The following is a 27,995-nucleotide window of genomic DNA, read 5'->3' as shown; positions in this document are numbered from 1 at the left end:
GAGCTTGTTAAAAGTTTGTGTGAGAAGTAGTTTAAGCAGCAGTATTGCACTGCTGGACTGCACCCCAGGAGTACATTCGTTGTTCATGATGACTGTAGGTGGATGTGTGCAGTCTGAAACTTCACATCCTAGAGCCTTCTTGTGTAATAGGAATTCTTTCTGTGCAAAGTATTTCTGCCACCTGTGTTGAGTTGTCTGCTGCAGGCTAATTTCTTAACTGTGTCAGAGCTGGTAAAACATGCCTTCAGAACTTGCATTTTTGTTTTCTAGGGTAGGAGAGGTCTGGTGATGAATTGTGATACAGCTTAAAATTTGTTACTGAAAATGCAGTGCAAAACCTGAGTTTGAATTTGTTATAATAGGTTTATATCAATCAAGAAGCTAGCTCTGAGGGAGTTATAACTACTAGTCACTCTTGGCAGCTCTTACTATAAAGCAAGTTAACAAAACAAATGTTGAAAGGCTGAAATCTTACAGCAGTTTCACAAGAAGAAAGGTAGGAATGGGAAGTACCATAAGGGCAAAGTGGGAAGAATACCTGTTGGTGGAGGAAGGAGATCTTTGAACTCAGTAAGCTGCATTTAGGAATTTAGAGGAGCTTAAGAACTACTTATTCACACCCTTTATAGGAATATTGGTCTCTCTGCACAGACTCTCTAGAGTAAATTTGGCAACAGTCTTATGCTTTATGCTTCCTTTAGCATGTAATGGCTTATTACATGGCGGGGGGGAAGGGGAACCTAGATGGCTTGCGTTAAGAAAGCAAGCCTGTTTCTTCTGCAATCAGATAGTTTTTTTCCTGTTGACTCCAGTGAACAGTAGATGTAGGCTTGCGCCAATTATCTCAAGTTGGGGGGGAGGGGGCGGTGGGGTGGAGACATGGGGGAAACTTTACTGAAAAGATAACTACACACTATTTAACATAACTAGTTAAACCACTGCAATACCATCCAAGATAGTTAAAATACATTTTCAACTTCTCACAGGTGCATCAGATTGGCTGCTGGGAATACTTCTGAAATGTCAACGATGTACTTTATGTTAACATTCTTTTTTTCTGGAATTGTTACCTGTCATGGTAGTAAGTCTGCCTATAATGCAGTACCCCAGCTGCTGCTGGTCTCCTTTGATGGCTTCAGGGCTGATTATCTGAAAAATTATAAACTTCCACATCTTCAGGAGTTTATTAAGGATGGTGTGTTGGTAAAGCATGTCTCAAATGCTTTTATCACAAAAACTTTTCCAAACCATTACAGCATAGTGACAGGCTTATACGAAGAAAGCCATGGCATTGTGGCTAATAAAATGTACGATGCAGATACAAAGAAGAAGTTTTCACCACCTCATGACTTGGATCCTTTTTGGTGGAATGAGGCAACTCCTATTTGGATAACAAATCAACAGCAGGAGAGCAGAACAAGTGCTGCTGCAATGTGGCCTGGTACTGATGTAAAAATTAACAATATGACATCTCATTTTTTTATGAAGTATAATGTTTCAGTATCATTTGTAGAAAGAATGGAGAAAATTGTTACATGGCTGAACAGCTCTAACCCACCAGTTAGTTTTGCCACGCTCTACTGGGAAGAACCAGATGCAAGTGGGCATAAATACGGACCAGAAGATATAGAAAACATGCATAAAGTGTTAGAACAAGTCGATGATCACATTGGTTTCCTCGTTGCTAAACTAAAAGCCTTTGGTTTGTGGGATAACATTAACATCATAATTACAAGTGATCATGGAATGACTCAGTGTTCCCGAGAGAAGATTATTAAACTGGATAAATGCATTGGCCGGGATAACTACACTTTGGTAGACACAACGCCAGTTGCTGCAATACTTCCAAGAAGCAGTACGTATATTTACAGTGGTCATGAGATTTGTTACACTTTTGTATGCCTCCTTCCTGGAAGTCTCACACTTCAGTGAGTAGTTGAAGGAGTTACAAAAATAAAGCAGCTCATGTTGCCCAGCACAAAAAGAAGTTAATTGTTTAATAAATAAAAGAAACCAGGGGCATCTAGATGACAAAAATAAATGGGTTCTGGTAATTCAAGATAATTTGCTAAAACTGTTCACTTCAGCATCAAAAGCTGTATGACAAACAGTGAAGGCCCTCATGTGTCTTGATGCTGAAGCTGTTGGAAAAAATGTTTGAGAGAGAGACACTGGGCTGCATTCGTTTCCTCTTTTGTTGATTCACCTTGACAAAAACTACCCAGCTATTCATACGCAGTAAGTGCTAGATCAGTCCCTAATCAAATTGGATTATGCAGTTATGTTGGCTTTTCTGGCTAAAGCCATGTTGCACTACAACTAAAATCTTAAACCCCATCATTTTGATTATCATCTTATCTTGTTCATCCTACTTCCGTTAAAACCCCTGTAGCAGATAAGCCTTAGGGTGGGTCTTTGAAGGTGAGGGAGGTTAAAACAAAAATGAAATCTACAGTAAGAACACGCACAATGTCCCTTTCTTCTAACCTCAAATAGTCCTTAGTTTGAGAGCATTGGAGTTTAAGTTCAGTTATAATTACAGTGAACGGTTGCTGTTTCACATGCAGTCTGTTCTTTATTTTGCAGACAAAACGTATGTATATAACCTGCTAAAGAACTGCAGTACTCACATGAAGGTGTACCTCAAAGAGGATATTCCAGACAGATTTCATTACCATCACAATAATCGCATTCAACCGATAATTCTGGTTGCTGATGAAGGTTGGACAATTGCACAGAATGACCCAATTATAAGATGTAAGTATCCTCCTTAATACTTTTTGGTGATTTATTTTGGTAAACTTCTATACCCTGAAGTGGAACCAACGGGTGCCCTATTCGCTGATTATGCATTTTATAAGCAAGTAATGCATTCCTTCTAAAAATGGCACGCTTCTTAAATTTGGATTAAAAGTAAAATTAAAAAGCTCTTCTGTGCACCACAGATCTATCTTTATTTGATGTTTTACTTTTCTGAAAAACGAGTTGAATGAGAATTTATAAATACACCCATATGTTCAAGGATGTCTTGTATTTGAAGGAAGGTGATATCATACAGCCAATGCCTGCAGAAGAAAGTTCACGGTTTCCGGGGGTGATAAGCGGGGATTCTGGCTTTCTCTAATTCTAAAAAAAATTTTAAAATCCCCAATGTTTATCAGAGAGAACCAGGATCCCTGGTGATGAGGAAAGAAGAGGGTAGCCTCGTATTTATATCACTGACTTAAAACTTGGGAGACAAGGGTTTGATTCTGCTCTATCACAGACTGTTTGTTTGACTTCAGACAAATGATTTAGCCTCTGTGGCAACATAGACATGTGGTATGGATGTTTGGTTCCCTGGGGACAACTAGTAGCAGGACACCTTGCAGCACCGCATACCACACGGCCTTGCTTGTCTGGACGCAGCCTGTGTCTTTGTTCCCCGTGTGTGCATGTGCGTGTGTATTAAAGGGAAAAAAAAAAAGTTTAAAACGAACCTCTTCTCTGCATCACAGGACTATTGTTAGAATAAATTAAAGGTTGTTTTATGTGCTAAGGTTTTATCATGATGGTTTTCTTTGCATTTCTCCTCCAGTAGGTGACCATGGCTATGACAATGCTCTCTCTAGCATGCATCCATTCCTGGCTGCTCATGGTCCTGCTTTTACCAAAGGCTACAAACAGAATACTATTAATATTGTTGATATCTATCCAATGATGTGCCACATCCTAGGATTAAAACCACAGCCCAATAATGGGACCTTCAGCAACACCAAGTGCTTGTTAGCTGACCAGTGGTGTGTAAGTCTTCCAGAAGCCATTGGAATTGTGATTGGTGTCCTTATGGTGTTGACTACTCTTACCTGCCTTCTAATAATCATGAAGAACAGAGTGCCCACTCCACGCCCCTTCTCCCGACTTCAGCTGCAAGATGATGATGATGATCCCTTAATTGGATAATATATTGGAAGTACAGCTTCCTCTCAGACATTGTTTCTGAAAACGGGCCATAAGTTAGATCAACATGTTTACTTTCACTGAATAACAGCATTCTGTGGCGATGCACTTTTAAAGGGTACCCATTCAAAATATTACATAAAATGTACAAACAAAAACTGCTTGCTTATATTCCCTGACCAATAACCCAATAACAGAAGATTTGTAAAAGGAAATGTTGAACAGATCTTTTGTTCCTTGTTGGAAAAAGCACTTAAACTAAGGATGGTTTTTCAAGTCCCTTCACATTTGTAAAAATAAATATCATCTATAACCTAGCAAAGCCAGAATATTAAGTGTACTTTAAAATTTGTAAATGAAATGGATTTCATTTTGTACTGAACCTAAGGACTTCCTTGCAGTTCTTGCACTTGTATACCAGGAAGAGGAACACCTGGGGCCTTGCAGATATTTTTAGGCCCAGTAAGCTTTCAGTTGTAGACATTGGCCTGTGTTGGAAGTGGAGGACTCTTTTTTTTTAATTTCTTGTTTCTAAAGGCAGAGGGGGGAAAAAAGGAAAAATCAAACGATGGGAGTAATGGTTTTTGGGAAGACCTTACCGTCCAGTTGTATAATGCTCAGTGTCTAACACTAGGAGAGACTATAATCTAGTAGTTACAAGGCATGATGGGGAACATGGACATCAAGTTTCTACTTCCAGGTAGGACAGTGACTTTTTGCATGGCGTTGGACAAGTCATTGCACTTCTTTGTACCATAGTTTTTCCTCTCTGTAGAAGTCGGTTAATACTATTAACTACCTCATTGGGATATTAATAGGCTAAGTCAAAGTTTTGAAATGCTTTGAAATTCTCAGGCAGGTTCTGCAAGCACAGCCTACTGTTAATTGATATGAAAACATTACTTGATATTCCCTTCCCCTCCTTAATGATGCTCTTAGCTAACACAGTCTCCTGTATTATAAGAGAAGCTGATCACCTCTGTCGGCCCCCAACATATCTATTGGATGTATAATGTCTTTCTCATGCTATAAAAGAAAAATATCTTTTAGGACTTAAGGTGCACCAGGTGAGAAGCAAACACTTCCCTAGGGCATATGGGTGGTCTCACTGCTCTCCCTAAAACCATTTTGATAACAAAAAAAAAAAATACTTTTGGATTCTGGCAGATACAGAACACAATGGCAGTGCTCTGGATCTGAGGATGAGGACTTCTGCTATTGATGTTTAAAGCCCGGTTTAAAATTGTACCTATTTGATCATTAACTCGAAATCACTGCAAATGGTCCCACAGTACTTTTTAGTCCCTGATGTTCATTCACTGCTAAAGTTCTGTTCAGCTCTTAAGTCCTGTCTTGATTCCCTTGGGGCCAGAGACTGGTGGGGACTTGAGCACACCTCACTGTTCAGTGTTTCCTGTTGGGTAGCTGTAGGCAATGCTGGTGGCTCCTTGATTCAGTGTTTTGCGTTACACTCTGGGGGCCAGGTGCCTGAAGCTAAATGTTGCAGTACTGAACTCATAGGCACCTAAATCTTGTATTGGATCTCATCCTTAGATAGGAATGAGGATGAGCTTGAGGAACCAAGCAGGTGGTTTCAACACCAGCTTAACTTTTGAAAAGTGGGCAAACTTGTTTTACTAGCACAGGGAGGGGGCAGGGAACTGCTATTGTATCTGGCCACCTTGGCACTAGCAACACTCTCCTTTTTTTTTTTTTTTTAACATTTCGGACAGCTACTGAAAACCTTAAGATCAAATAGTAAAAGACTATTGTTTTAACACCAGCTGATGTATTTCCATGCTTCCTTTTCTCCCATGCCCTCTATTTTTACAGAAAGTTAAGAGGACTAACAGTAGCTTGAATAGCAGTTGGTCACTGAGCTGTTGTGAAGGAGCTGGGAGAAGGGGGTGATTAGGACCAAAGTAACTCCCTTTTAGATGTCACAGGGCTAGGAGAGCTGTGGAGGAAGCCTGCTGATTTACCAAGACAGGAAAGACGTGCGTGTCTTATGGATGGTTCTGACTACAAGTTGGCAAGCTTCAGAGGGAACCAAAACTAGACGGCCCTCTAGGACCCAGGGGTTGGCAGCCTGTGGCGCATGGGCCGGATTCAGAGTATGGGCTTTGGCAGCAGTGGCTTTCTCCGACTTGCTGAAGACCTCGACTTGTGCTGCCACAGGGGGAAGCAAGTAGCAGCGGGGTCCTAGTGCCTGCCCACCAGCCTCTGACCCAAACTGTGTCAATCTGGTCTATTGCAGCCTGCTTCTCTATGAAGTGGGAGAAGGATTAATTTTGAACTGAAATGTGAAGCACCATTCATACTGTGTGCCTACATGTGTTTGGGGTGGGGAGGGATTTGGAGATGCTACACTTCTCTGGTGTGCATATCAGAAAGGTTTCTCTGAACCTATCTCTAAGGAGATATTGAAACTGAGCACTTAACTCTGATAGTTGGAACAGCCCTTTTATATTTGTTTCTGGCTTGGCATATCGTACAGGTTTGCAACAAAGACTCAAGGTCACCTCCAGAAAAGTGCATGTTGATTTGAAGCAGGTCAGATGTATGCCCCATAACAATTGATATTGATCCAAATCCAAGTGTGTGTAGCGTTGTGGGACAGTGGAAGGGGAATGCTCCTTAACCAAGTGCAGTAGTCCTTATCCAATGCTCAGATCATTTTGCTGCTAAATTCTTTTCTGGGAGAAGGGAAATGTTTTGGAGTCACCATGTGGTGATTCCAGCAACTAAGCTCTGCGTCAGTAACTGTAAAGAGGGGTTGCCAGTAAAGCCAATATACTTTCGCACAGCCAATATACTTTCGCACTTATTGTTTTTTAGCTACTAAGTTCCTTTATTTATCAATATACGTATTGTGCAGTGTATTCTTTGAATGACTCTTTGCTTAGTGTCTTCAAACTGACCTGTGCTGCATTCTAGTGTGGAAGAAAGGCTTAGTGACGGATATAACTAAGAAAGAGACTCTGCACATCTGCATAAGATGTGTTTAAAGAGCAAACTCTTAATGTGCCTTATAACATGGCAAAATATTTATATTACTGTCTGGTTTTGGTTCCTGTGAAAAACGTTTTGCTTATATGAAAATAAACAAACTTGGTGTCTGCTACTGAACTTGTGCATTATTACTTTTTTGGTCCCCCACCCCCCAAAAACAAAAACTCAAGCTTTTTATTCATGCCTTTGGGACTGATATAGCTGCAGCCTTCACTTCTGCAAGATGTGATTTGATCATAGTATGTACTAGTAGGAGAAGCGGCCTCCGAGAGGGTAAGGCCCCTACAGGAAGAGCAGCTGATTCCTAAGTATGTTACACTGGTGATTCAGCTGTCCTTGCATCTTGACAAAAATGCACTAGTTCTACATTTTAAACCTTTTTAAATTTGGGGAAAACAAAAAAAACCTGCCCCTCCCTGCAAAGTAAAATTCAAATGCTGTTTGGACGGTAGAGTACTCAGCTCAACTATGAAAAGCTGTTTTTTACAGTGAGAAAGCATCTGTTAACACGCTGCTACAGCCTCTTCCCCTACCATAAGAAAAAGATGAAAATGACTAAGAAAACAAAATTGGACTAGTCCTTGCCATTTTTACTAGTCATAATCCCATTGTTCTTAGTAGGTTTCTGTATGTATTACTGTGCTAAATGAAAATATGGTTAATATAAATAAATGTCAGTTTGTGAATTCTGAGGTATAGATTGATACCGTCATTCACACTGAATGGTCCTGTTACTCTTAATGACTCTCAATTGAGATGAGAAAATGATAAACTGTTCTACCTTTTGAACAAGGATAGCAGGATCTGGCCTTTACTCAGTCCTTTTAAGTATTTGGTGTGATTCCAGACCCTGTCAGTGACTGCCAGTAGGACTGTGCGGGAAAGAAGATTCCTGTCTTATTCTGTGTCATCAAGGTACTTTGCCTTGCCTTGAGTCTTCAGGAGCTAGTGAAGAGAAATCTTAGGAAACAGGCCATTTTCATGAGCATGGATAGCCACATATTTCAGCCCAATGCTTCAGTGAAAACAAACCTGCTTCCTGCAAAGTGTAGCTACTACACATGCTTTGGACATCTTCCATCTTGAAAGAGAAGTGTCTTACTGCTCAAATCCTGCATTTGTGAAGCTGTCATCTTTGTCCCAAAGTTGGGAATGGAGGACCACTTTTTGTGACAATAGCCTTGTGGTTGGGGTATTTATCCTGTGTCTTATTTCGACTAGAAAGGGTTAGGATCCACATCTTGGTTCCCAGCAAAGTGCCCTAACCACCAGATTAAGGACTAGGCGTACAAAGAGGACCCTCTACCCTGAGCCTACTGAAACAAAGTTACTGGGCAGATGGCTGTAAGATTCCAAGGGCCAGATTGAACAAACACAAGGAAGGTTGACACTAACCCAGAGGAGCAAACATTGTCCTGGACACACATTTTGTATTAATCACTGGATAAAATGCATGAACTCCACTGGAAGCAGTGGCTAGAACCAGGGGTCCCCCTTTTAAGCTGTACTAGTTAAATAAACTGTTCTTTTTGACCTTCCAAGTACAGGAGGAGCATACACCACAGGATTACTGCCTATTTGCACAATCTTCTTCCAAGGAGCTAACAGGCAGAAGAGGAGATCAGGGAAGGGTTAAGCATAAGACATATCCAATGGTGGTAAAGAATGGATGCTTCCGAGGAAAAATATGAGAGAGAAGGAATGCATAGAGTGACCCATCCCTTGCTAAACCCACACAGTCACCACATGTAAATTACTGGTTGCAGTTACGCCCTCAATTTGCACATTTCCTTAAAAATAATTTCTTTAAAATAGATGCACTGTTCAAGTTTTAAAAGTGAATGAATGAGTAGTCCACTTGATAGGGCAGTTAACTACATTTTAAAAATAGATACTCAGTTCCACCCATGTTTACTTGTCAGGCATAGGTTAGCAGCTGAAATCTATCACGTAATACAGAGGATGATGAATGTGCATCAACTAGTGGGAAGAAAAAGCAACCTGAACTTTTACTTTTGTAGATGGTGTTGAATTGACACCACCCTTCATCTGAAATCAAAGGTATTTAGGGAAACTGGACCATCCTCCTTTTTTCAATAACAAAATGTTTGTTCACAGTGGTAGTACAATACGACTTATTTACGTCTACAGAAAGACTTGCTAATGCAGCCACAGTAAGCATGATGGATAGACAAATTTATGTCGACTATTGTGATCTGCAAGGGATTCTCAGAAGAAGTTCGATCACATCGTTCTTTTCAAACAAAGGCTCATGTATGATTATGGAAGGCCTTCCTTTGCAGTGCTGTGTACAGGTCTGTATTCCTATTCACAAACTTTCTTTTTATCACAGGCTCTTTAAAATCCAGAAACAAGTTTTAAACACAACCAACAAATGGAACACAGAAATCAATGGGTACGAGTGAGCCCACTATTATGCTGATTTATATACCTGGTTCAATCAGGTATGCCATCATCATGTCTTTTACCACCACCCCCACAACATTTAAATAAACTTACTGCTCCAAAGTCCTATTTAATAGCTCAGTATGGAGAGCAGCAGCATAAGCTTCCCTGCACCACTTCACCTGCAGCACCTCTTTCAAGGAGGTACATATTTGAAGCAGTGTTAATAGGATGGTTGCATTGTCCTTTACAAAGCCCCTCCCTAAAAGGAAAGGGTTCAGTTAACCTGTAGGATACTATAAAACCCTCCCATGCTTGAAAAAGTTGCAAAAGACTATGAGGTTTAGCTCATTTAGCCCTGTGATGCTTAATCTCTGGTCCACAGGGCTCCCCATGTGTCCAGAAGTCTGGCTTCCAGAGCCATGGAGATCAATGCTGCCACCATTCCCCCACTGCCAAGTTTCTAGACCTGCAAGGAGCCCTCAGGCTGGATAACACAACTCTATACACTGGACCGTGGGATCTGCTTTGCAAAGCCACAAATTTGAGCACCACTGATTTCGCCTAAAAGGCTGAGGTGGTACAAGGCTAAGCTCCTGGCTCATAATTATGATGAGATGAAGCTGAATTTTAATGAGCAGCAGGTTTCTCTGACAAAATAACAGGTCCTGAGGACTGCAACAAAGCTATTCCCAAGTGGATGGTTATCTGGAAGACCCCAGAACTCCACCACTTGAGATGCCCAAGCAGGCATGCCCAAGGGTGCAAACCAGTGGTGGCTCGATAGGGAGAGCTCCTGCCACACAGGATGCTGTTTACAACTGCTTTTTCTTCCAGCACTAGAGTCTGTCATAACCTAATCTCTGACAGGCATCAAAGGTTGTAGTTTAGGAGTGGACAATTATTTGTGCTGGAGGGCCACTTACCTAGGGAGTTGGGGTGAGCTGTTGCAGGCCAGGCCAGCCTCCCCCACCCCCCCTCAGCTGTCCCTACTAGCCACAGTTCATCAAAACTTTTAAGTGGCTCTCTGGCTTAAATAACTGCCCACTCCTGGGCAGAAAACGAAAGTTAGGGAAACCTAACCTTTGTTCCCCACTTCTCCTTACACCCCTTCCCCCACCACAAGTGCCTGGCATACAGCCAGGCCTGTGCCATACTGCTTTACTGCACACTGGCTCAGGCCACCTGGGTGCAGCTGGCACAGCTCCTGCATGCCAGGGACTCAGGGCAGGGCAAGGGGGTGCAGGGGGAAGCAGGGAAACAGCATAGTACTGGTCCACATGACCAGTTCCCTGCACCCCTCCCCCCCATTCCTGGCACATGGCTGGCTTGCACGGGAGTCACACCAACTGCATCCATGTGGCACAAAGGAACAATATGTGGTACCAGCCAGCCTGGTCGTGTGTGGGGAGTGGGGTGTGGGTGCAGGGAGCTGCAGATTATCCAGAATCAGCTAGCTCAGTGGCATGCTGTGTTCCCCCTTCTCCCTGCACTCCCTCCCCCACCCTGAGTCCCTGGCACAGCTGGGGCCACATACTGCTTCGGGCCAAATGAACGCAGCTGGCGTGGCTCCTGCCCAACCTGGCCACGTGCCAGGGACTTGGGGTCAGGCAGAAGCTGCTCCACCTGCGCCCATGTGGCACAGCCCAAAGTGGCATGTGGGAACAGTGTGGCACCAGGGCTTGTGCTCCTACCAGGCTCCAGTCCAGCAGGGCCCAGATAACCTGCAGCTCCTGGCCCTCTTCCCCATGTACTACCTCCCTTGCCAGTGGCTTTGACTCGCCAAGTATAGGGTTGGAGCAGCGCAGCCAGCCTTGCCTGGCAGCAGCCTGGCCAGGAGCTCAGCACCCCCGGCCTTGGAGCTTACACTGGGGCTGGGGGGCAGGACAGGGTGGGTCGGCCAAGGAGGGAAGTGGCTGTTACTACTGCTGCAGCTGGCTGGTGGGGATGGGGATAGAAGGCCTAGAGGCACTGAAAGCCATGGCAGCCACAAGCCAGATACAATTCTCTTTCAGAGGAGCAGCCATGCACAGGGTAAAAATCATCTGATGGGCAAGATCCAGCCCATGGGCTGTATTTTGCCCATCTCTACTGTAGTTCATTGCCAGCCAAGTGACAGAATAAAGATTCTTGTATTTGATTAACTGAAAATCTGATACACGTGAACCAAAGAAAAACTGAGCATGGGGAGAACTGTGTAGAGCTCTGGATACTTTATTTACCTCTCTAAAGGTATGGCCAAAGAAGAATCATTTGATTTGTAACTCCTGCTAAGAGCAAATTTCAACAGAGCATTTCTTTGCTTTATGTAATGCGTGCATCTTTCCCCCTCTTGATATATCGAGAATTCTCTCTCAGTTAACTTCAACAGGAACAAAATGTTCTGTATAAATGTATTCAAGTCTTCTTGAGAAATATCTTGTCATGTGACTGGTTAAATATAATAAAATAAATGCAATAAAGAAGATGGAATTAGGTTGGGGGCCTTATTAACTTAAACTTCATATATTCCATGTAGACCATTGGTTTATCCATATCCTGTTAATTAAAAGGATTCACAATCTTCTCCAGGTATTATGAGAAAAAAATTCACCCAAGAGAAGGATGATTTACAGAGTTATCTTTTAATCTTTTCATAAAACAAACACATTCTTTCCGAAGCTGCTTTTAAACACCTATGTTCATTGCTCGGTAGCACTGCTAGCAATTATAAAAATATTTGAATATTTTCATTTGCAAATAGGAAAACAAAACATTCTAGACGTCTGCTCAGAGACACTTTCACATTTCAGTATGATCAAGTTTAAGAGTTCAAATGCCCCAATTCCCAAGCTCACAGCCTGAGTTAAACACACAGTATGTATATTCACTTCAGCTTCCGCTAACTTAGTTGCACACGATTCTCGAGTACCAAAACGGTAAACAACATCAAACTTGCCCCATCAAGTACAAGGACAAAGTCTAGAGGGTTTCACATCACAGCTCTGAGGAATAAACAACATTTTTCCACCAGTACCACGTCTGTGCTTGAAGATGAGTGAAGTTTACAAATTTTACAGATATCACCAGTACTTATAAAGGCTAATACTAGGTATTATTCCTACAAATATTCTTAACAGGGAAAGGTTAAGCACACTAACACAAATACATGAAAACTGAGTGGCATTTCAGTTTTTGATCACATTTTTCCTATGAAATAGACATACAATATCTAAACACACACTTACTTTCTGTGCCTCAGAATACAGCTGTTTGCAGCGTGCTGAATTCTTCAACAGAAGCAGCTTCAGCTGCCACTGGACCACCCTCCACCCCCATTTTCTCCCAAAGGGAAACATACCTTTTAGGGAGAACTGGTTACTCTTCCCTTGCTGTAAGCATGCACATTCAGGATAAAAGTGCTTGTGTTAACAGAATTTATATTCTTAACTTCCCCCTCACCCAGACGCATTTATAAGCTCCCTTCACTTTTAACCCACTACCATAAAAAAGTGCTCACTAAACATGCAATCTAATTGCTAATTTTGCTGTTTGCCAAAAAGCCACGATCATTCCAGTACCATGATGTGCAACAGAAATAACGGCATACATTTTTTTAATGGCATCAAAGCAAGGGAGTGTGAAGCAGCAGCTGTAAATGGATAGTGACACTATGCTATCCCACCTGCTCAAGTCATCTAAAACTAACTAGGGCTTGCTGAAGTGTGGATGCTTGCCAGTCCGCAGGTCTTTATTCTGACAGTGAAATTCAGTTGGGCTGCAAAATGTGTGACATAAACCAAGACTAAAGACTCGTATCTCAAATCTGAACTTTTCCAGCTGCTATCCCACCAAGCAGTTTTCCACCCCTTTTCTTGAGGATGTGTCTGAGAAACAATTTCTCTGAATGTGGAAGTGTGCTATCTTGCATACTGGAAAAGTCTGACAGATATGCATTCAAGCAATTTACAGGCTTTAGTTTCAGGCTGTAGTAGTCACAGGTTTAGTAAATGAATTTTATTCATCTACTCTAACCACTACTGTGAACAAAACTTTTGCCTTCATCAATGCAGCTTTCAGTGTTAAGACGACTTTGGTTAAACGTGTATGAGACGATATATGGTAGAGTAGTCCAAAACAGTCAGCTTTCCAGTCCATCAGGTGGGGATTTTTTTCCCCTTAAGCTTTTAACTAATTGCACATCTTGAACAGAGTGAATTCCCCAGGAAGATTACAAAAGAATTTAGTAACTGAGTCAGATTAAGTTACACAATGCCGCGTTTTATAACGTATCTACCAACCCAGTTCTAGTATTCTTCTCTACCCCAGCCTTAGCTTAGTCAGAATTCCTACATGAAAACATTCCCAACTTTCAGGGTCACCCACAAGACTGCTTGCTACAAATTAAAGACCAAAATGCAAGCCAGTAGTGAAGACCTCTGCTCTGACAGTGCAATTAGTTATGGTCACAGCTGACAAGGATTATTTTGTTGCTACATGTGTTGCATGAAGGAGGAATTATTGGTCTGATTAAAATAACGAGTAAGGAAATTGCCAAACTCTTCTGTGGGAACCGCTCAAGAGTGAGAGCCACCCTTGGAATCTGAGAGAAAGAACTGTTCTCAATTTAAATTGACAATACACCATAAAATGAGAGGGTCTTGCTACTGCCCTAAGCAACCGGCACCACACAACTAGATTCTCTACAGAAGCTTCCAAGATCCTTCATTCATGAAATACTTTTGAGAATGCAAGAGAATACTTCTAAATGGTAGGCACTGGATTAATACCTTGTCATAAGTTACAACATACAAAACTATATTCTTTCCAGAGAATCTCAACTCTTAAAGATGCTCAGAGGCACCAGGAATCTACTATGTGATCTCACTGAAGAGTCTATCTAAAAAAAATTAACAAGAATGCATTAGAGTCTGGTAAACTCAGTTTGCTAAGTGAAGCATTGTGTTTGATTTTTATATTCACTTTATAAAAGTCTGGCATCAGTCCCCCAATCTGCATTATTAGCATACTGCAATTACGCGAAGAACTTACTTTATCTAGTTATTAAATCGTGCATATCCAAACTTGCAGGTGATCCCCAAAAGCCCTGTTAACAGCAGAAGGCAAAACTACATTTGCTGTCCTTTAAGAAAAGGAATAAGCTAGGTTGTCAGAGGAAGGATTGGAAGCACCAAATATTTTCATGTGAAAACTGCCTCCAGTTAGCTGGCTAGCCCAGCTGGAGTCATTCACAGTATTATACCCCATGTTGAATAATGGGGCTTAAAGAAAAATTTCAATTCATACAGCAATGCTGAGGCATCTAAATATAGTTTTGCTCATTTGACAAGTCTCCTCCAAAAACTTCCCAGCTTTCCCCTATTGCCTCTGCAATCAAAAGCATGAGCAAAAGAAAGCTTAATTGTTTTGGTGCTGAAATAGAAGTCATACTTATGATATTTTTGTTGAGTTTAACTCAAAGGGTTAATACAGTTTTACATGAAGCACCTTCATCTGAAAGTCATAATCTCTTGCCTGTATAGAGGTTACACGTGCTTTTTCTCTGATTCTACGAAGACGATTTCCTTTAGAAGTCTATTTCAAAGTCAAATCTATTTCTTAATGTAGGAGCCCAATCCAGGGAAAATGCTAAAGATTAAATTTACAAGGTCAGACCTGGATGTGTCAGACATGACGCTGGTTACAGCAGGTTAATTTACTCCCTGACAAACAGGCATGACCCCAGTGATGTTAATGGAATTGCACTCATTGATGATCAGCAAATGTTTAATACTTCCCTTTTTCGTAAGAGATCTGCATCTAGAAACTTACAAATACACTGCTGGCCCTGCTCACAAACTTCTGCTCTCATTTGAATAGAAGTGACTTTAAAAGCCAACCGCATTAGTGGGTTGACAAATTTAGCCCAGTATTTTTTAGTACATTATTATACTGCCACCAGGTATTTGCTCATGGCTTAGAATTTTAATACTCTAGTGAGCTGGGAAAGTTGCTGTCATTCAAAGCAGAATATTTAAAGCCTTGCAATTTTAAACACTCTGTATTCTAGTGGTATTTGTGCTTTTGAAGCAATTTTTATAACATTTAATCCTCCAGTCCTTCCACTGTGAATCCCTTACATTAGTTTTACTTTTAAAAGAGTTAGGTTACCTTTTGGATTTAAAGAAAGCACTGATAAATTCAAGAAATCAGTAAAGTTCCTACATAGCATTCTATAAAGTGCATCTACAGTAATTTCTCTAATATTGTTAATGCAAGAGGAGGTATCTAAAAGGCCTAATTTACTAAACACGTACATACACAGCTTTGTATGTTCACCTAAAGGTTCTTAACCCCTCAAGGACCAAGTAGTTGTAGAATGCAGAAGAGATATGCTCTTCCTATATATATATCCAGTGCATATTTACTGTAGCGCACCAATAGATCAGCATTCATTTTCTTGTTTTACTTTGCTTGTACTTCTGCCAAGCCTTTTCTAGAGTGTCTCAACAAGCCTCTTTAAAGCCCCCAATAGCTTAGAAGAACACTGAAGCATTATTCCAGAACTATTACCTGCCAGTAATAGCATTCTACACTAGCCTTGGAGTAAGGGCTGGGCAATTTCAGTGTGCCGTGCTTGTACGGTAGGTATTTGGCTGTGGGTTAAATGCTTCATAAAAACTACAAGAAACACAATAATGAGAATGGTCCCAAGAGAGACTCCAATAAAATAAGCATAGGACTCTTTTTCATAATCTCTAGGATGAAGCTCTCTAGGAACTGGTCTAGCAAGTATATCTTCCACATTGCTGAACGATCCATTGTTTGGCAGTGGATTGATACCAAGCAGGTGGCACAACAAGGGGTACAGGTCTGTCATATTCATGGCTCCTTTGGTGGCATTTTTCCGAAAAGCAGGACCATGGGCCAAGAAGATCGAGTGCATTTCTGGTAGGGTGTTGTCATATCCATGATTCCCCACTAGAAAGATAAAAGAATCCTGGTTATCAAGCTTGTCACTTTGACCTTGTAAAACAAACATTTAAACATGTACAGTTACATGGCTCATTATTTTGTTTTTCCATAATGCAGAATGGAGACAAGAAGCCTTGTTTATTTCCCTCAAGCATATTTCTGAAAAAGAGCCCAAATACCATTAAAATCCAAGTTATGACAATTTAAAAGGTAAAACAGAAGTACCTTATAGATTTTCTGAACTTGAGACTCGTTACCCGTCAGCTCAAACAGGCACCCTGCTTCTCATCTGGTGCCAGACATTTTGTAGAACCAGTCCTTAGAAATTTTGAGATCTAGCTCTGAAAGCTAATCTTCTCCAAAATCAGCTGAAGTGTTTGATACAATTACTTTTTAAAATCAGCTGAAAGCTGGATTTCCAAAAGTTTATAAAGCAGCTAAGAACACAAATCTCACTGCTTTTAATGGGACTATCCTTCCTACATCACTAAGGGCTTTTAAAAGATAAGGATGGAGCCTTCAAGTACATTCTTAACCCAGTTGGTCAAAGCCAAATTGGAGTTTCATTGGGCCAGGAGAGGCCTGGCATTTACAAGCTTTACTGTGTTATCTGAACAGCAAAGACATGTGAAATCTAAGAACAGAATGAAGAATACTTACACAGAAATGGGTTGGTCTTATTTTTTACGATTTCCCATCCTATGTCAGCCACTGCCAAGACTGGCTGAATTCTGCTGTTGTGTTTGTAATGTAATCTACTTGGAATTTCCTCCTTTTTATAAACAGTCATGTTGGGATGTGCATTCACCAATGATTCATACACTTCGTCCAGTTTACCTTCAAAACAAAACAAGAACTTAATACACACAAACTAAGTCAAGGATGAGCCACGAGCTGAAATAACCTATTTCAGGTTGAAGCAGAGAAAAGTAAGTGTACTGGGCTCAGGAGCCACATTTAGCCAGGAAGTCACAGTTTGATTCTCCAACTGAGTTGTTATATTCTGAAGAGAAAAAACACTTGGGACTGATCAACATTCGAATGAGCCCTCATGTTTTCTCTTAACTGTCTTAGAACGTCAATTAGCCTTAATTATAAGATAGTATAAGTTTGATGTATTTACTTCAATTAGGGACATCATAGGGCTAATATTGTTAAACTGTAGGCAAGTTTTGACAGGAGGAAGGCAACACTTTCTCCCATAATCCATCCACACAGATGTCTCAAGGAGCAGAGCTTTTAAGGAATTTTCATGTTTGTCCCCAGCTAGCAGTGGTGTTCAGCCACCTTTCATTGGAAACCGATATCTTGGGGCGGGGGGGCAGATGTAACATTTGAAGAGTTTCAAGTGGCAAGGCAGACAGATACACAGACCCCATTGAAGCACTCCAAAAAGGGCAGGAGCGTTCCAAAACGAATCCTGAAGGCAACAGGTAATATTTAGAAGCACTTCAAAATGGACCCTTCAGTGTTCCAGGCACCCTGCTCTTTCCCTGCCAGCTTGGAGCAGAACATGGAGGGGGGGAATCACAGCGCTGTGTCAATGAGTGCTCTCGTGCTTGTTCTGCCTCCTCTCTCCTGGAGCGCCCCCTGTCCCAACAGAATCAGGAGAGGGGCAGGGGAGAAGAATCTCAAATTCAAGCTTCCCTGTTTTGGCCAGGGGCAGTCTGGAGAGCACTCACTGGCACTGGCTCTGCAAGACAGCAGCATAGCATCTGCTCTGTTCTCTCCTCCCTTGGGGTAGGGAGCAGAGCCACCTTGTGCCAGTGCTGGCCTGAGAGCACCCTGCTACATACAGCTGTGGCAATTCTGAAGTGCTTTACCAGGAAGGTGGCAAGGGGCCACAAATCTGCCTGCAGCTGGAACACTCTGGGGTTTTTAAGTGTTTCAGAGTGCAGCTGCATTGCAAAGGGTTTCAAATGTCCCACCTGTCCCTACCCTCTGGAAGGTATTGTCCTGTAAAAAGCTTAACTGGGAGCTATTACATGTTAACTACAGGTGGTACCATCAGACCCCAGGAGCCCCTAAATATTAACTTGCACTAACAATGAGCCAACTTGTTTACAAACTGGAACATCTAACATTGACAGAGAACAACTAGGGCTTCTTTATTTGTTTTAAAAATATTTTCCAGTTTACGTCCATGATCTTGCTCTATTTCAGTCTACATTTTGGTGCCTACCTCCAGTTAATGTTACTGGCTGGTCTCTTACCATTTTATATTAGACAGACTTCAAAAAAGAAAAATAGCTGCTAGTTGTACTTTTGCACCATTGTCGCATTAAATGTGTATACCTGACTGATAAGAACAGGCTCTCAGAAAAAAAATATTTAGATACAAATTAGGATCCTAGTAACATTTCCTATGTTTGAATATTCCTTGCTTGTTAAGGCCTTGAGACATTACCAGAGCATTAGTTCAGATTAGGTTATTAAGGTATTAGACATTACTTTAAAAAATAAAATTAAGCAGTGATCCTTGTGTCAAGAGTTTAAGAACAAAATATAACAAAAAGGTGAACTGAGATGTAAGATAGGGGAGGGGCATACATTTCAACTGCAGTCTTACAACTAAAAGTGTAAGCAGCGCTGAATATTCAAACTAGACTAAACTTGTTTCTTCACCTGTACCTATATTTTCCCTCTGAGATCATAATTGACCAGTTTTTTATTAAATACTGTTTGTATCAGAATCCATACTGCAGCTTCATAGCTGGAAGTCCTCAGCGTTGCCTTTTTGCAGTATGTAATCTCAATGTTGGAGGGCTTATAAACAATATCTTCCTTTCTCTCTGTTAAGAGTTTATACAGATTTGATCATTTACCTGTTTTTATCTTCTGCTGTAGTAGAAACAATGGAATGAAGAGGAGATACTAATGGCTTGGAAAGAAGAAGAGGTGCAAGAGCATGGGATGGGGAAGAGAAGGGAGCTAAGGAAGAATAGACAGCCGAGTCCAGGAGGCATGGTGAGAGAGAGAGAAAAAAAAAAAAATATATATATATATATAATTAGACCTAAGAGTCCACTGAGACTCAAGGAACTCAAGGTTCTGATGTGTCAAATTATAAATCGACCAACTTCCAGTGAATTTTTGCAGAAATGACAGAAGGCACCCCTGATGAGGGGGGCAGCCCTCCTGCCAAAGTGTATTTTCCCCTCATTCTGTGAACAGTTTAAGCTTAGTTTTGTAGTGTTTAAAGCAAGAGAAGATAACCCCTATTATTTTTGATGCTGGATATTTGGATAAAATGTCTTGAGTTTTTGAGAATTTCAAGTCCTGCCTACATAGAAGAGATTGAAAATAGAGACCAAAATGCCAGCAATGCTTAAGGCTTCTGCCATGGCAGAAAAGCTATTAGGCAAGAGATGCTGAAAGGATCTCAGGCAGGTAATTTATGTGCCATCCTGCAAAGAAGGGACAAAACCCACAGTATAATTTAGAGGAAATATGTCCTCCTAACTCCAAACATATCAACTGGTGTAACCTTCAGCCCAGGAGTAGGACGCACACACACCAGGCATCTATGAGAGGGGGATTTTCTATGCCACCTCAAAGTGCTGGCACATGCAATCTCCAGCAAAAATGTACATTATAGTGGAATGTATTTATAAAAAAAAATTAGCTAGAGGTGGTATCACCAGACCCATTTATTCAATGTACAACTCAATCACAAATTTGATGCACTCCACAGAAAAAGACTTGAAAGGGATGTCCTGAGTCACTGCTTATAAACGTAAGTCCCTCTTGAAACTAGTTTAACTATCAGGCATGCACACATACACAGGCTTTTTACTGGGTTACATTCAGGGAATGCAATCATATTCTCTCTGTCTTCATTTTGCTAGGTTAAACAAACTACTGTCTTCCATATGATAGGCTCTCTGTTTCCGAGACCATTCTAGCAGCCTTTCTCTGCACGTGTCCATCTGTTCCCTCATTCAAAAAAAGACAGATTCAGGCTGGTAACCACAACTGTACATGGTAATCCAGAAGGGTCTCACCAGTTCCTTGCGATACCTATTCCTGTACCCAAGGATCTTATTTGCTTTTTTATCACATACCTAGCAGCTCATACATCTGTGCCCTTCTGCCTCCAACTGATGAGCTCAATGACATTAGTCTAACAGAAATGTATCTGCATTTTTATTTTCAGAACAAGTGGCAATACTGCTTAGCAACATTTTCTGTACCTGCCTTGAACAAAATATATGGCATAATAGTGCCATAATGTTTTAATTTAAATTTAAATTTTTACCAAGATCCCATATCTAAATTAAGAATAAACCTCTGGCTATGAATGCATGGCTAGAAAGTAGTTAAGAAACATCAATTAAATTAAAAAAAAAAAAAAGGTCTTAAATCCATTGAGAAAGTAACTGCAGCTATGCGTAAGTCTTGGCTTCTATTACTGATGAACTACAGAACTAGGACCAAAAAAGTTAAAATCAGCACCATCAATTTAAAATGTACTTAAAGCAGGTACCTCTGGATGAAGCAAGAAAAGTACATGCAGCAATAACATGACAAACTGCTGCTCAGAGACAAACAGTACAACTGGAAGTTTGGTAAGTTATCAAAGCACTCAACTATTAAAAGGAAAACTGAGACCAGTAATTTTTTAAAATCTGTCAATTACTAATATATTAGAATATTAACATTAAAGAGGCTTCAAAATCTAAGTTACTTTCAACATTGGCTCAGTTTTCACATTTCATTAGAAACGCAGACAAAGCAAGGACCTGAACAGCTTCAGCTTGTTTTCATGCACTAGAACACAGTGCTCCAAATACTGCAGGGAAATCTTTAAATCTAAAATACATGTTTCTGCACTTTGAACACCCTCCTCTTGTTAAAGCTACTTTTATCTTGAGGTTCCTTTCTTTTAAGCCCAAGCCTGGATTTAGAACATAAACCCAAGCGGACATTGAAAATGTTTCTTTTTACATGATGGGGACCTGAAAAATAACGTGGAGTACTGAGTTAATAAAAAGAATGTTGCAGTTATTTGAGAGTGCAATGTTGTATTTGATTTCAGAATTGGAAGCTATTTTTGTCTTGCCTGTTACGTACCCAAGTTGTGTGTGTCACAGTAATACCCTAGTCATCACTGCTAGAAAGTGATCATCTAATTCTGATCTTCAGCTGGAAATAAGCAGCAGCACAACTTCAGGAATCAGACTAAAAGAGTAGAATGGCATCAAAAGAAGGCCCACGGGAGTTAAAGTCACAATGAGTTTGGAAAAAGATTATCCGTACCAGGGCTGCCTTTAAAAAACCCAAATTCTATCACAAAAGTATCTGCACAGTGTAATTTTAGCAATCTCTGCTCCATAGGAACTGTACAGCTGCAGCAGTTTTGAGACCAGATAAGTCAGGAGAGGTCAGTGACAGCCACCAAGTCAGAAACTGAACCAGAGACCTCCAAAAGGGAAAGCATTAGCCTCAAGAGCTGAAGCTAAGAAGCCAGGTTCTTGGGCTAAGGCTGCAACAGAATTGCATCTTTTGTGGAAGGACACCACACACTAGCTACTGATTTACATTAAGATTAACACCATGCATTCAAACACTTTCTTTCATCCCACTGAATGCTGGGCTGAATCTTACTCCTTCAAACTAAGGAGTGCATATCAATTTCACTTAAACACACTAGAAATTGATAAGGACTGATCCTTGATTAGTATTTTAAAATGAGCAGTGCACAATTTTAAATACTGAGCTAGGTTTCTAGACAGGTGTATCAATACAAAAATAAGTGTGTTGGCCTACAAACTCATACAGTAGTCCTTGGTCATCATGACACAAATCTCACTGGCTTCAGTATCACTGCCAACACAAGGGAACCCACTCTAAAACTGAATCAGGTTTAAGATTTTATAGTTTCTTCAGAAATCTCTGCGACATGACTCCTACCTTCTTTTGGCAGAATAGCGACCACAGGAGAATGGTCAACCATTGTATACCACTCTCTATCCACGTACTGGTCAAGCTCTATAAGCCTTTTGGAGGAAGACTGTGCCATTCCATGGTCACTTGTGATTATGATATTCACTGTGTCCCATAACTTTGCTTTCTTCAGTTCTGACACAAGATATCCCAGCTTGGCATCAGTCTCATTAATGACTACTCGCATAAGTGGATTTTCTGGGCCCAATATATGCCCCATTTCATCAGGTTGCTCCCAATACAAGAGACCAAAGTTGATAGGGTTTTCAGATGTAAACCAATCAATAAGATGGGAAACTCGATCTTCAAATGAAACAGACTCATTGTACATCATATAATGCGTAGGAAGGACTCCACGTATTCTTACATCCGTTCCTGGCCACATAGCAGCTCCACTTCTATGTCCCTCCATCTGGTTTGTGACCCATATTGGACAGGCCTCTTCCCAGAACTGTGCATGATAAATGTCCATGTGGTTCATAGAGAATGTTCTGTTCAGGATAGGATCATACATTTCATTAGCAACTATGCCATGGCTCTCTGCATAAAGGCCAGTCACCATTGTGTAATGATTAGGATAGGTTTTTGTAATGAACACATTAGTGACCTGTTTCACATGAACACCATTTTTCATGACATAATGGAAGTGGGGAGCTGGCACTCTGTTGATGTAATCCCATCGAAATCCATCAAAAGATACAAGTAACACTCTGGGTTGTTCCTCCTGGAGAGAGAAAGTGCTGGGAAAAGTCAGCATACAAACTGCCCAGAATCTCCAGCAGCAATTCACAGCCATCCTAAAAGTCGTATTTCCCTTAACAGAAAAAGGTGGTATCTGTGGATTACAAAGGTAAAGTTAAATTATCTCAAACATTTGCTTTTACTATACATATATGAAAATCTATAACAAGTTTTATTTACAGGCTTGGTTATATACGCATATGGCTGGCATCCGCATAGCAACTTGAACACTCATAACACTAGTGGACTTTATCCTCATTCCAGTGCATAACTATGTAGTCCATATTAGTTTATAACCACAGGATTTAAAAAAGCCTCTGCACTTATTGTAACCCACCATAAACAATGACTTTCCAATGCGCATGAACAGCACCGTGTATCAGCATCCCTGACCAGGTCCCCATCAGGTTCAAGGCTTTTAAGAACACCTGATTCCCCTTCCCTGCTTCCAGAACAGTTAAGTAACCAGATCAGAGATCGCTAACCCTGCTAGTTCGAAGTCAGGCAAAAGGCAGGACAGTGGCACTGGATAATCTTATCTTATTATCTGGGCTAGCTTTTTTAGCTCCTATGGCCATAAAGTTTTACTGCTTTGTTTACCACCTTTGCCTCCCACGAGTGCCCCCACTCTGCACCTCCTGCCTACCCTATCCTTTGTATTTAAATTGCTCTTTTTTTAGTTTGAATCCCTGCTCTCTGCAGATCCATGCACAGCATCTGAGTTTGCACTGTGCTACTTATAAAAGCTTATCCCTTAATTATTTTATAAAGGTGCCATGCTGCCTTGACAGTTAAACTGCAAATTAACTGTAACTGTTCACAGGGGTACTATCAAGTGAAAAATTAGACAGCAGGACAGAAAGATGGTAAGCACTTAAATGGTTCATGTCCTTAACTGATATGCAGATAGCTATATGCATATCATAATGAGCAATGGACAACACATTGGAACTAGTATTGTGTTATACAAGTAAAGGGACTATGCACGTCTCTGCTCCACACTAGTGGAACATGCTAGTTCCTCGCTTTTCAAGGGTTAGAAAGCATGTTACAGATGAAGAACTAAGACACAACCAAGTTAGGAAGTCTTTTGACTTGTCATGGTATACAGGAAGTATATACTGCCTTAACCAAAAAACCCACACGAACTACTTGCTCTTCCTTTTCACCCCGACATATTTGCTAGCATTTCAGGACTGAAAGTCTCACTTCTATCATAAAAAAAATGTTTTCACTTCTCGCTTCAAACTGTTTTGTTGGTAACTAATGGAAGGGCTAAACTTCAGCTATCTATTTTTTCCAACACTAAAATATTGTATATGCTCAAGGAATTTATAATGGGTAAAGCCATAAGTTGAGTGTAAAGCCTGATTTTTTTAATGCTAAAATAGAAGCTGGAAAAAGAAGCTAATTTAAAGTGATATGTTGAGCATAAAGCCTAATTTAAATCAGCTTCCTTTTCCAGCTTCTATTTTAGCATTAAAAAAAACCCAAAAACAAACAGATGCTGTTAAAGGTAGATTAGTTTATATATAAACTGAATGCATACACACACACACACACACACAAATATATTTTGTAGTCTCTTCCTAGAAAATCTCCACCCACACACCAATGAAAAAGCATACCTTGTTTTTACCATGGCTTAAAGAACTATATTTTAAATGTGGCAAACATAACTATTTGTAAGATATTTCTAGTACTACTGATTTAAGCCTGACAGACATGGTTTAATTGTTCCCCACGAGGCTCCAAAAACATACCTTAACCCTAAACTAGATGGACCTTCTTTAGGAGCAAGGACTTCAGTACTCCATACTGTTCAGGTCTGCTTTGTTGCTACTAAGAGTGACAAGTCTGTAACGGCTTTGAAATACAAATGTTTCTGGGAACTGAAGTAACCCCACACTAATATTCAAAACAATTAGAACTGTACCATCAGTTTTAAGCTACTGTCAATCTAGCGCACAATCAAACTAGAAATTTAGATCTGAAATAATATCTATTATACAATCCACATAATCACGTTACATTTCTCCTGAGTTATAAGGGCAGCAGAAAGTCAAAAGGTTGTTTGGCATCTCAGACCACAGCTGCATTTCCTGTCCAATGCTATGAAGTTTAATAGTATCTAAAGTTATTTGTTCCTTCCAAGTAAACACCACTGAACCTAGATACAAGAAGCCTGAAATTTTAAAAAAACTTGCTAAAAAATTAGTGTAACCATGAATAATTTGACCACTACAAAATACAAAGAGAGATCATGAACTGTTGCAGCCAAAAATGTTTTTCTTTCTGGATACATTTGAGAAAAAGTTCTTGGTCTAATCAGTTGACTCATCATGAAAAATCACCAGGCTTACAGGAGCCCTAAAGTCAATTCCAATTATAATTATATATGGATAACAGCAGGTGCAGAACTCATGCAAAATGAAATCATTCTCTCACAATTCATCGAGTTATTTTTCTCTCTCACATGCTTGAAATCGAGATTTAAAAGTCCAAATTCAGACAAGGATAGATTCCTTGAAAAATCCTGGATGCATATCTGAGGGCAGCAATGCAAAGAAAGTATTCATTTGTCCTGCCACACTGGATAGTTTGTCTATTTGCTACACAGCTTAATGTGTGCTGGCACCAAGGACATTTCCTCATTCTAGCATTTTTTTTAAGCCAGCTTTTCTGGCAGAACAGACAGGCCTGCGTCTAACAATCAGAGAGATGTATCCTGCAAAATTCTCTCTGCAATAATGGATACATCATGTAGAGAATGAATGATTCTTTTGGAATCAACAGTAAAACACACTTTTATTGAAGTCAATACTAATCCTACTGGAAACATCACACAGACCACAGTGACCTAACTGGCTAATGTAAAACATCCCGTCATACCTGCTGAAAGTCACTTACATAAGAACATTTACCAACCAAAAAAAAAGAAGAAAAAAGTCCTACTGTATTTACTCTGGTTCAAAATGACTTTTCTTCCCTCTAGCCCCCACTCAACATGGGGAAAAACAATATTTCATCTCCAGCTTGAGTATGGGACCACTCCAGCCCAGTGCTGTATGGAGCAGTGGTGTCCCCAGCTGATCTGGGGAGCCCAGCTCAGGGAGGGGACAGCAGTGGGCACATAGGTTCTTCCTTCCAGCACCTGCTGCCAGCCAGCGAAGAAGACGGGGTTGGGAAGGAAAGGGCCAAATATCCCATCTTAAAATGCTAAGTTTTCACCACATTTCCTGCCCTGAATGTGTTAACTTTATTTCAAGCAGGGCTATTTAATTGGTGATCTGCTGCTTCTGCTGCCTTGTAAAGGAAAACAGCCCTAGTCCCTGTACACTGCCTGCGCCACCTGTGCAGAGAGAGGAGAGGCTGCATGTTCCAAGCATAGCACCCACAGCAGGGAATGATCCAGGGGAACCATGAGTCTCCTCCGCCTGGACAAAAGTTGGACAGCCAACTGTTCTTCAAGGAGGATACTGCCTACAACAGACACAGTCAAATCCCTCAGATGTAACTGTCCAAATAAGACCCTATAATTTTTTTCCTAGTCCTATACCTTCTGCTATACTGCAAGCCAAACCTGTCCAAGCATTTTCCAGATTAAGTTTGGATTAAGTTTCCCTTACCTTTCTGCTGGGAGTCCAAACTCTTCCTCAAATCAGCTATCTCCCACCATACCCCATCAGATGTACCAATCTATAAAGTGTTCATAAACATTAGCAAGCTTCACCCTAAAAACACTCAAAGCAGAAATTTACTTTCAAAACACTCCCCTCCCATCACACACACACACACACACACACATACACACACACAAATGAATTAAACAAATTAGTAGAATCAGGAAGAGAATCTAAATATCCTAATCTCAATCCAGTACTGTACCAGTACAGCATCTCCATTATGTTTACTATACATGCTTCAAAGTTAGGAGACAACACTTAAGAAATGAAAAATGAGTGGTCAACATTAACAAAGGAATGCATGCATCACACCCAAGTCTCACCAGAGAAGTCATGTGAGCGCACACCCCTGCTGGTCACATACCACCCCATCCTGGAATGGCTCAGAGGAAGCAAACAGCTGCAGCTTATATGCAACAAGGATCAGACCGCGACAGAGAGATTCCTAGCCCCTCTGCTCCTGGCTTTCAAACACCCTCTTGACCTTGCCCAACTAATCATCATAAACTAGGGGTGCACTGATAAAGATTTTTTTGGCCAATACCAATAGCCAATTATGCACCAGGCATATCAGATAATACTGATCTGATAACTGATTTACAGGAATTTAGCCAGACAGTGTGGAGAGCTACACCCTGCAGGTAAGTCTGTGAAGCGGAATGGCGGAGACAGATCGAGGCCCCCACAGTGAGGGAGGGAGTGCGGCAGGGGCTGCTGCCCTGCCAGGGTAGTGAATGGGACTCCAGGCTGGGGAGGAGAGCAGGACAGAGCTGTGGATGGCTTGTCTAGAGGATCAGCATCTTGGCACTTAAAAAATGGCAGTGTCTTGGCACTTAAACTATAGCCTGTCAAATGAGCTTTAGTTTAACCACTCCTGCCACCGTTTTTAAGCATGGGGATGCTTTTAACTTAGTGGTGGGCAATTATTTCAGGCAGAGGGATGTTCATCAAGTTGTGGCAAGCTGTCAAGGGTTGCATGGGTAGCCCCAACCCTTGACAGGTGCCCCACCCCCTGGTCACCAACTTGGGACCAATGTCCCAGGACCAGCACAGGGGCCCAAAGCAGGGCACAGGCTGGCAGGGGTCTGTGGAGCTGGGCTGAGCTACACCAGCAAGGAGAGGGGGCAGCTAATACGGATCCACAGAGCCCCTGCCAGCCAGGACCCTGTACCCCTGCCACCCTGCTCTGGGCCCTGCTGGCGCTGACCCTGGGACACTGCTCCTGCGCCTACTCACTCCCAGTGCCCCCCAGCACAGGCGGGAGGCAGCACACAGCCCCGACCTCCTGCTTGCTGGCAGGGAAGGAGCTGG

General features: G+C 41.2%; 2 protein-coding genes across 2 annotated transcripts in view; one reads left to right on the top strand and one right to left on the bottom strand.

Moving 5' to 3' along the window:
* Positions 1–986: 986 nt before the first annotated feature.
* ENPP4 (ectonucleotide pyrophosphatase/phosphodiesterase 4 (putative)) lies at positions 987–6,916 on the top strand. The gene is made up of 3 exons (XM_019537124.1): positions 987–1,855; positions 2,587–2,757; positions 3,578–6,916. Exons 1-3 carry the CDS (start codon positions 1,021–1,023, stop codon positions 3,940–3,942), a joined length of 1,371 nt encoding a protein of 456 aa, XP_019392669.1. The 5' UTR covers positions 987–1,020; the 3' UTR covers positions 3,943–6,916.
* Positions 6,917–13,081: 6,165 nt separating this feature from the next.
* ENPP5 (ectonucleotide pyrophosphatase/phosphodiesterase 5 (putative)) overlaps positions 13,082–27,995 on the bottom strand; it is an 18,206-nt gene continuing 3,292 nt past the window's right edge. The window contains exons 3-5 of the mRNA XM_019538102.1: positions 22,225–23,092; positions 16,972–17,148; positions 13,082–16,317 (exon numbers count right to left, since the gene is read on the bottom strand). Of these exons, the coding sequence (XP_019393647.1) occupies positions 15,932–16,317; positions 16,972–17,148; positions 22,225–23,092 (1,431 nt within the window). The 3' untranslated portion in view covers positions 13,082–15,931. The remainder of the gene's footprint in view (positions 16,318–16,971; positions 17,149–22,224; positions 23,093–27,995) is intronic.

Source organism: Crocodylus porosus, unplaced genomic scaffold (assembly GCF_001723895.1).
Source record: "Crocodylus porosus isolate Cpor-Errol unplaced genomic scaffold, CroPor_comp1, whole genome shotgun sequence".
NCBI lineage: Eukaryota > Metazoa > Chordata > Crocodylia > Crocodylidae > Crocodylus > Crocodylus porosus.
The sequence above is the reverse complement of the archived record's forward strand: the minus strand, read 5'-3'. Positions and strand labels throughout refer to the sequence as shown.

Bases quoted from the DNA above. Each gene is read 5' to 3' on its own strand.
- ENPP4 (XM_019537124.1), top strand. From the start codon at position 1,021: ATGTCAACGATGTACTTTATGTTAACATTCTTTTTTTCTGGAATTGTT. The intron at 1,856-2,586 runs GTACGTATATTT...TTTATTTTGCAG, and splicing joins TGCAATACTTCCAAGAAGCA to ACAAAACGTATGTATATAAC. The intron at 2,758-3,577 runs GTAAGTATCCTC...TTTCTCCTCCAG, and splicing joins GAATGACCCAATTATAAGAT to TAGGTGACCATGGCTATGAC.